Raw genomic sequence first — 9,876 nt, 5'->3', positions numbered from 1 at the left:
AAGACGGTTTAATATTGATCTTGAGATTATGTAGAAATCAACATTTGATAGAAATTGATATGCCATCAAGATCAACCGTTTATAGCACTGTTTCATTTTTTATTTAAAGTGGGTTAATCTAACAACATCGACAAGCTGCAACAAACACATTGATATAGTACAATGTACAGTCAGCATAATAAAATAATAGTAACAAATTAACTAACATAACATATAATATAACACTAAAAGTAGGTACTTAAATGCAGATCCATATCTTAAATACAGTGAACACAACTATTTACTAACCATACAACAATAAAAGCATTTGAAGAGGCGGAAAACAACGTCCTAGTTTATATCGTGGTCATACAGATAGTGTACACAAAATAGGTTTTAATCTGAGTTGTCCTGAAATGGGGACAAAGGCTACGGGGTTCGTTGGGACTTTTGTAGTATAAATATTTGCATTTTTTTGCTATGCACCTTAAAAATAGTTATTAATTTTTCTCCCTGTATCTACCAATTTTAAGCAAGGCTACAAGTTCCAACGAAACCCACGTGGAATGTGGTCAATTAGGAATAAAGGACGAAGCACACTTATCAACCCGGAAACGTAACCGTATCAACTCGAGGCGGTCAGTATTCTTTGTATGAAACTCTGAACTGCAACGCGCTTTTATCCGCACGTAACGACAATGTTTCGCCTCGCGGGGAAAGGCGATACGGTGTTGATCCTTTTTCGGATTGATAAGTGTGCTATGACTTTAACTCAGCCTATTTACTAAGAAGTATAAAGTGCATATTCTTGCATCTATTTTATCAATTCGCGTTAAAATATTGTCATAAGCATTAATTCTAAAGTATTTCGTAAACTCGTAGCTGCACACGGATAACAATAATTTATTTAACATTTGTTATGTTGTATAATTTAATATTCGATACTACGTTAAAACTAATGGCAAGTGAGAGTGCCAGTAGGAATCACAGATAATGAGATATTAAACCGTCATACATAGACGGACTAAACAACAACATCAAAAATTTAAAACTACTTCATATCAGCGACACAGATCATATCTTACTATTTACTAACATTTATAATAGAATGCATTTCTTTAAAATACAGAAAACGGTGCTTTTACAGGGGCAATTATATTGTTTTGTTAAGGACAGGTCTTGGAAACATGAAGACTTCATTATTTACAGTAATTGGGGCAATTTATGAAATCAATGCTTCCCCCACCCATCAAAACGGCCGGGCTTGCAGTGCGGTTCAGTTTCAGTTAAAAGCGAGACAGAAGTAGAAAGAAAATCGATAAAACCCAACCAAATGGATAGTAGCCTTTTAAACACAAAATAGAAACAACACACACAATAGAAATCAATATTAAAGGGTTTCACTAACTAATGTTGAATTAAATTAGAAACAATAGTATGTAGACAATGACTGCAATTTATTTATATTGCTCTAAATTCATTACCGAGCTATTTTTGGGAAAATAATTGCCCATGTTAATGCGCCCGTAAACACTTTGCGAAGGTGATATTTGTATTAACTAAGTAGACCTATTGTGAGATACTTTACTTATCTATGACCGTATTGATCAGTTAATACGGATTTTCAGCAGAAGGGCAGACAGCTACCTACCCCGAACAATGTTATCCGAATTTTCGAATGTTTCCATCCCTCTCCAGCATAGCGAATTGCATGCATGATCCACAGTTTATAAGTATATCAGAATAACAGATAGATTTATTTCACTATGGTACCCAATCGGGAACCAAAATCGGTTCGCAACACACAAACGATAAGTAAATTATAAAAAATAAAGTGGTCCCTAGTCAAAAAAAGGTTGACAACCACTACTTACTATTTAATACATTAACAATCTACGAAAAGGTCAGTAAACCGATACTGCATCGATTACTTAATTATGTCTACGTTTTACCAGGAAAGATTGAACACAAAATTAGACTTAATCTTTGCTTGTGGACTTTCGTTTACCTGATTGAGGCTACATCCAATTCTAGCAGTGAAATAGCCGGTGGTGGAGTGTGACCTGGTGGATGCGACTGCTAGTGACTATGACGAGGATGTGCCTCCCTTTCATCTCCGCCACCTCAAGGAACCTCACAGACGGGTCGGCATTCTCGTACGAACCTAGACTCTGCACGCTCAAAGTTACCTCAGGCTCCAAACGACTCATCTGAGTGAAGAAAAACTCTGGATTGTAAATATCAACCTGAAAGCACAAGCAAAAAGTATCAACACTTGTAAATGGATTGACCTATTTAAATCCTGGTTCAAGATTAAACTACTGCATTGACACTGCACTAGCCAGCAATCGGTGTCGCAAATTGACCTTAATAGCAAAATGGGCTACAAAACGACCATTAGAGCAGGGAGCAATACGCAAAGTGTACCTATAGGTCAGCTATACGTTTCTAAAGTTAGATAAGCATATACTGTACCACTATTAAAAAAATTAAATTATATTTACCTTTCCAGACTTATATCCAAGTATAAGCAGGTTCCCGTGCTTCAAGGTACACCTCAAACCTGGACACTCGAAAGTCCAGTAGGACCCATTGTAACCTACGCGTTGTGAGTGGCAACTGGGCACTGTCGAAATTGATAGGGGTTTTTATTTGTGACATATTTTCGAAAATACCCATTTTAAAGGTTTAACGAATAAAAATACAAAAGAATAAAAAAATATTAAAAATATAAGTACGTTTTGTAACTCGGTTTTTAGACCCTCAAACAGTAACTGTCGACAAGAGATCATTTTGTCACATACCCCTAACCCCTTGTATATCATACAAACCTCTAAAAGGGCTTGATGCAGAATGTGCACTTCACAAAATGTGCACTTTTCTATACAAATGTAAAAGGACATTGGGAACTTTAATATGAGAAAATGCCCCACGGCGGACAAAGATGAAACGTATTTTATTTCAAAGCTTTATACTTGTAGGTATATTCACTTAAAGCGCTATGTTGTGATTAGAGATGGGCCGACTAGTCGCCGACTAGTCGGGAAAGCCGACTATTCGGCATCATTTGTAGTCGGCCGACTAGTGACGACTATTCGGCAAAATATGCCGATTATAATCGGCGCATAACAAAATTAAATGTGTGAATGAAATAAAACTCATAATCACCAAGACGATTATGAGGTAGACCAAGGGCTTTTGTCTAAACCACTTTTGACTGCAAAAAATCAGTAAAAAGTGGTTTCACCATATTCAAAATTTTGGCAATCAGTCTAAATTCATACAAAGTTAAGATTAGTTAAAATTACCATGAAATCATCAAAAATGTGTAAAGTTTATGTAATTTGTCCATATAAAAATTATAACTTTTTTTTCGGGGAAAATATGCATGGAATTGCATACCTAACCTGCGGGGAAGTGGTAGATTATGTGGGGCTCCTCTCATCGGAAGGATGAGGAATACCCACATAAATAATAGCCCCTGAGCTCCGTCGATCGCCTTAGTGTGAAGAACTATGGGAATCCGGACAAAGCCATCAACTATCACAGTCCGTCCCGGCAATTGCCCACCTGTATGGCGGGCCCTGCCTATCCGACGGTGGTGGTAGTCCGTACATGCAGGCGGGGGTACCCCCACGCCCTCAACTCGCTGACCATAACCGTGGAGGGTGGAGAGGAATCAGTGGGCCTAGGATGCGTGCCGCGATAAGCGCAATTTTGCCCATACATTTGACGTTGATAAGTAAGAATAATATCACGGCGCGCATCCTAAACCAGCAGGAGGCGATCATATTGTCACCTCCTCTGACCCCTCCGCCGTCGAAAATTATAACATCTACCTCAGGTACTGTTAGGTGATTGTAATGTTGCTTTTTATTTTTTATCTTAATAAAAAAATCTCATTTCTTAAGAAGTTTTTATCTCTTTAGAAATCTAGATATTATTATTTCTTTGTGAAATCTAGATATTCTTATTTCTTTGAGAAATCTAGATATTATTCTTCGGACAAGTAGGTATTAGAATGATCGGCATTGCCGATTAGTCGGCCGACTAGTCGGCAATTTGAAAACCGATTAGTCGGCTAGTCGGTTAGTCGGCAAATACCATAGTCGGCCCATCACTAGTTGTGATTAGAGATGGGCCGACTAGTCGCCGACTAGTCGGGAAAGCCGACTATTCGGCATCATTTGTAGTCGGCCGACTAGTGACGACTATTCGGCAAAATATGCCGATTATAATCGGCGCATAACAAAATTAAATGTGTGAATGAAATAAAACTCATAATCACCAAGACGATTATGAGGTAGACCAAGGGCTTTTGTCTAAACCACTTTTGACTGCAAAAAATCAGTAAAAAGTGGTTTCACCATATTCAAAATTTTGGCAATCAGTCTAAATTCACACAAAGTTAAGATTAGTTAAAATTACCATGAAATCATCAAAAATGTGTAAAGTTTATGTAATTTGTCCATATAAAAATTATAACTTTTTTTTCGGGGAAAATATGCATGGAATTGCATACCTAACCTGCGGGGAAGTGGTAGATTATGTGGGGCTCCTCTCATCGGAAGGATGAGGAATACCCACATAAATAATAGCCCCTGAGCTCCGTCGATCGCCTTAGTGTGAAGAACTATGGGAATCCGGACAAAGCCATCAACTATCACAGTCCGTCCCGGCAATTGCCCACCTGTATGGCGGGCCCTGCCTATCCGACGGTGGTGGTAGTCCGTACATGCAGGCGGGGGTACCCCCACGCCCTCAGCTCGCTGACCATAACCGTGGAGGGTGGAGAGGAATCAGTGGGCCTAGGATGCGTGCCGCGATAAGCGCAATTTTGCCCATACATTTGACGTTGATAAGTAAGAATAATATCACGGCGCGCATCCTAAACCAGCAGGAGGCGATCATATTGTCACCTCCTCTGACCCCTCCGCCGTCGAAAATTATAACATCTACCTCAGGTACTGTTAGGTGATTGTAATGTTGCTTTTTATTTTTTATCTTAATAAAAAAATCTCATTTCTTAAGAAGTTTTTATCTCTTTAGAAATCTAGATATTATTATTTCTTTGTGAAATCTAGATATTCTTATTTCTTTGAGAAATCTAGATATTATTCTTCGGACAAGTAGGTATTAGAATGATCGGCATTGCCGATTAGTCGGCCGACTAGTCGGCAATTTGAAAACCGATTAGTCGGCTAGTCGGTTAGTCGGCAAATACCATAGTCGGCCCATCACTAGTTGTGATATATGGGAATTCTGAGATATGACGAGTCTAAGTTGAAAATATATTTGTCTAAAATGATTTGATATTTTTATATGTTATGTTGTTTGGCATTGCAGAGTAACCAATAAAAGTAAATAAAATAATACAAATAAATAAAAAATATAAATAAAATAATATAAATAAATAAAATATTATAAATACTTAAATTAATATTAGACAACATCTCATATATTACTCCAACCCAAAATAAGTAGCTAAGGCATTTGTGTTATGGAAATCGGGAACGACGAACCACAACACACCCAAACCAGAGACAATGTGAAAAGATCGTTTTCTATATTGTCCCGGCCGGGAATCAAACCCGGGACCTCAGGATTGGCCCGGCACACCTTGAAAACCGGTGTGTGCGCCTCTCAGCCACCGAGGTCGTCAAAAATGTTACCTAAATGTAAAATAAAATAAAATATTAAAACTTAATTTTCTCAATATTCCCATATAAGAGAGAAAAAAAAAGTGCACGGAAATTCATTGGATATTAGTATGTATCATCTGTGATAGGTTTCGTTTGTGTCCGCTACTTTTCGAAAAGTGGGGCAAAAAGTTCCCAATGTCATTTGTTTCCATAAAATTACGGAAAAGTACCCCATTTTAGTAGACCCCTATAAAATAGAGAAATATTTACCTGTAACTATAGCACCATATCTCTCATATAATATCGATTTCGACGCATAAAATGGCAAGTCGAAGATAACGCTGGTCTTCGTTTTAGAGATCAGCTTTAGCTTGATATTTCCGATGTCTGCCATCAACATGCCCCCCCAATTCAGCAGCGCCACTATGTCGTCTTGGTGTACTATGACGTCAGTTATTGAGCCATAGCCGAAGTAACGGCCAACCATGAGCGGCATCCAACTATTGTTATGCCACTTCGCCACGAATATAGTAAATGCCCATGTGGTATAATAGCAGCAATTGTCATATATCCTAAAAAACATATATTTTTTGTGTCGAAGTAAAGTTTAAAGTACAGAGGGTGTACCAGTGTACACGAAACAAACACAGTTTATCACGTTGATACTGGCTTTTTGCTTAATATGTACCATACGCGAATCATGCACCATACGCGAATCAAAATCTCATATAATATTGCTACAATTTGCATGTACCACCACCACCCCTATTTTTTACGAATGAACCCTTCAGTCTGTCTACTACCACCTTCTAACTACTACAATTCGGGAAGTATGTGATGTTATTCTTTGATAACATTTTTAATATGGTACTGATACCAGTTGGCGTCATTGTCCAGTGACAGAAACATACGCCCCAGTGGCGCCAATTAGTATCGTTAAAAAAACTGGGATTAAAGTAAAGAGGAAGGTGAAAATATTGCCGCTCACAACGCCTAGGCTACAGTAGGTCCTATTGGACCTCGGAATGAGGGCTATTGTTTTATACTTGACAGTTGGCACCACTGGCGAGTGACAGGGCCTTACTCTATGTATAGTAGCGCCACCTTGGTGATTGCAAATACGGTAGACTACTACCGCTGCAGCGCTCATCAGTTGGCGTCACTGTCTTAGCCACTAGCAATGCCAGGAGCTTACTATACAGTGGCGCCAATTGGTGAGAGCTAAAACGATAGCCCTCATTAGTGAAACATTTTGAAAACGGCTTCGTTTTTGAGATGACCTGTTACACACATATACTTAACCTGTAATCAACCAACTTTATGCAACTTTATGACCTAGAACAGACTCCAGTTTAAATTCAAACAGTATTTCATGCACTAGTTGGCTACAAGTGTTAATAATAAAGGTACCCTTAACGAAGCCTAAAACTACGCATTATTCTATTACTAAGCAATTATAAAAAAGTGCGTGTGTAAAAAGGCGAAGGGCGTGATAATTCTATGTTAATTTGCTTTGCAACAAAATAAATTCGCATGTGCGTGTCCCTGCAGTCCTGCACTACATAAGACAAAAGGCACGTGCGACATACGCGCAATACAATAAAATGTTTTTTTATAACTTTTAATATGACTTCACGTGATGCAAAGAGTTTTCACATGTTAATAATAATACATAGTATTTGGCTTCATTAAAGATTTATCTTACTACCAATACCAGTCAAACCCCTTTTCAAATCTGCTAATGATCAGTCAAAATGTATGTTGTGTGAGAAATTGTATGCTACCTGAAAAACTTTATCTTGGCATTGAATCTTAGTCTGTCATCCAATGCATAATTGGAATCACTATGTTTCCCATACAAGGTCATCTCTTCAGAAACAAAATGTTGCATGTCAAATGTAGTATGTTCAATTTTGACAAACATATAATCATTTTCATCAAAGTCTAAACCTGAAATAAATTTATAAATTGATAATAACTGCATCAAGTGATTTTATTCTAACTTAAGGGAATATGTATGTAATATACAAGAAACAAAAACAATAAAAACTTAATAAAACTTCAATTAACTAAGGTATCATGTAATGTGCATGTTAAAAAATGAAGTTGAATAAATATTTAATTTTGTGTTTTTAATATTGCTTGCAGTTGTGTGGGTATGTGTAAAGTTCTTTAATAATTTTAATGATCTGTTCACTACAATAACTAACAACTTTTAAAAGAATAATCTCTCATTTAGCATACATTTATTGATAAGAGAGTAATTTCGCCATAGCAATTTATCCTGAAACTGTTACTAGGCAAGCCTAGTCAATAATATAAAAAGGCTTTATAATGGTTTTATACTCACATTTGACTGCTAATGTTTTTAACAGCTTATGAGTGGGCAGATGGTAATATCTCACATTCTTGTTTGTAATCACAATCAAGTTATCTGAAAATTAAAAAAGCAATATAGACACTAGTTGCTGCTTGTCACAAGTTGCTAGTTGACCAGTTAAGGATTCAGCTTAGGTGTTGTACCTAAATGTAGGGAGGAATTTAATACACACTGTGTATACAAAAAAAAAAATCCTTATTAGATCATATTATTATAACTTTATCTAATTAAAATTACAGAGTACTAAATTCATCAAATTATTGAGAAAAGTTACTTACTTCTGTATACATTTATATTCAGCACTTCAGTTATATCATAGGTATAAATATCTTGTACTTGAGTAAATTTTATGTCTTTCCAAAGACACATATTGAATAAAACATCTGATATTGTTGGTAGTTTACATCTTTTTCTAAAAGATGCTCCGCCATCAGAAACTGCTATCTTAAGGAAAGTGTGGAGACCAATACGATGCTGTAAATTGGAAAAACTAGTTAAAGTATGTATAAATAAATCATCTCATTTGTAAAAGAAATAGACAGCCACTTACCTTGATAAGAGAAGATGCAATATCAAACCATTTTTTGTTAACACACATGCAATTGATCAGGGTTTTTGCATTAGTCGCATTATTATGGGGATTAAAATAATCAAATATCATCAGAAGAAGTTCAGGTGGGCAGGCATCCCAGCTACTTTCATCAAAATCATCTACCGCCGCAGCTCCAGCCTCCACATGATCTTGCTGCATGATTACTTAAATTTTAAAGCTATTTTAAACCATTTGATACTTAAAAACCCAACCGACGGCTACTATCACTGCTACACCAAGAGGATGTAATGGTTTTATTGAAGTGGGTTTGCTCAGAATGGGGGTACTTTATAATTTTCTTCTGCCGGTGGTCCAATAAATTCATGTTGTTCTAAAATAATATTTTCAAAGCAGAATTCCTCAAAATTCAAAACAAATCACAATTTTGTTACACAAACTCATAGAGAAAAGTAATACATAGGAAATAGAGAACCCTCTCTGTCAAATTTTTGAACCTACTAATTGACAGCCTGGTGTTAAATTCCCTGTACTTAACCTACATACGTAACGCTCACATACATACATAGTACACGCACACATACATACATAAAGTCCACGCACACATACACACAGTTCACGCACACATAGGCCCTCATAACCTTCAAAGAATTATTGTTTTTATGATGTACAATGTAGAATTTTTTCAAATCCATTATTTTGAAAATATTTATCTTTATGGTGTACGTATTGTATTATTTTCAAAACAATGGATTTGGAAAAATTCTACATTGCACATGGAAATGCAAATAAGTAAACAAAAACTTTTGAATTTAATAATTTTACTTTATTTATGAACACACATAATATTATACACCAAAAGCGTCTTTTCGCAAAGTTTTCAACAACACAAAAAAGCATTTGCACATTGAGAAAACTCAGATCACTTGTGAACATAACAGAAAGTTTCTTCGCGATTCACGAAGGAACGAACAAAACTCCGATGAACCAGAACAGCAGCAGGTACGAAGGAATGAACTTGAATATGACTCGACGACTCTTCAATACTTTAATAGGGCCACAGAACACTTAAATGATGGCTAAGAAAACAAGAATGCATTTAACATAACAAAAACAACACCGGCCATTTTGGAAGAAAAACAAAGTTGCCATATGTTAAATAGTAATTTCTACTACTCTATTATGTAAATTATAACAAAAAATGTCAATGTTCAGTTTTAAATTAAAACAAATTAATTTCGTTTAAAAAAAGTTTTCACATTGTAATTAACAATATTCTCAAATATATTTTAATTAAGAAAAAAATGAAAATATGAAGGAAACAG

General features: G+C 36.1%; 1 protein-coding gene across 1 annotated transcript; it reads right to left on the bottom strand.

Annotated features, from left to right (window-relative positions):
• Positions 1–385: 385 nt before the first annotated feature.
• LOC135088524 (uncharacterized) lies at positions 386–8,986 on the bottom strand. The gene is made up of 7 exons (XM_063983360.1): positions 8,552–8,986; positions 8,280–8,475; positions 7,972–8,055; positions 7,406–7,571; positions 5,892–6,193; positions 2,484–2,605; positions 386–2,225 (listed from the first exon to the last, which is right to left on the bottom strand). Exons 1-7 carry the CDS (start codon positions 8,750–8,752, stop codon positions 2,010–2,012), a joined length of 1,287 nt encoding a protein of 428 aa, XP_063839430.1. The 5' UTR covers positions 8,753–8,986; the 3' UTR covers positions 386–2,009.
• Positions 8,987–9,876: the final 890 nt, after the last annotated feature.

This window comes from Ostrinia nubilalis, chromosome 4 (assembly GCF_963855985.1).
Source record: "Ostrinia nubilalis chromosome 4, ilOstNubi1.1, whole genome shotgun sequence".
NCBI classification, from domain to species: domain Eukaryota; kingdom Metazoa; phylum Arthropoda; class Insecta; order Lepidoptera; family Crambidae; genus Ostrinia; species Ostrinia nubilalis.
Note: the sequence above shows the minus strand (reverse complement) of the source record. Positions and strands in the feature narration are given on the sequence as shown.

What these genes read in the sequence shown, in the direction of transcription:
- LOC135088524 (XM_063983360.1), bottom strand. Translation starts at nt 8,752, where the DNA reads ATGCAGCAAGATCATGTGGAGGCTGGAGCTGCGGCGGTAGATGATTTT. An exon ending in TTGCATCTTCTCTTATCAAG is followed by an intron (nt 8,476 to 8,551) that starts GTAAGTGGCTGT and finishes TCCAATTTACAG; the next exon opens with CATCGTATTGGTCTCCACAC. An exon ending in GCCAAGATAAAGTTTTTCAG is followed by an intron (nt 6,194 to 7,405) that starts GTAGCATACAAT and finishes TATGTTTTTTAG; the next exon opens with GATATATGACAATTGCTGCT.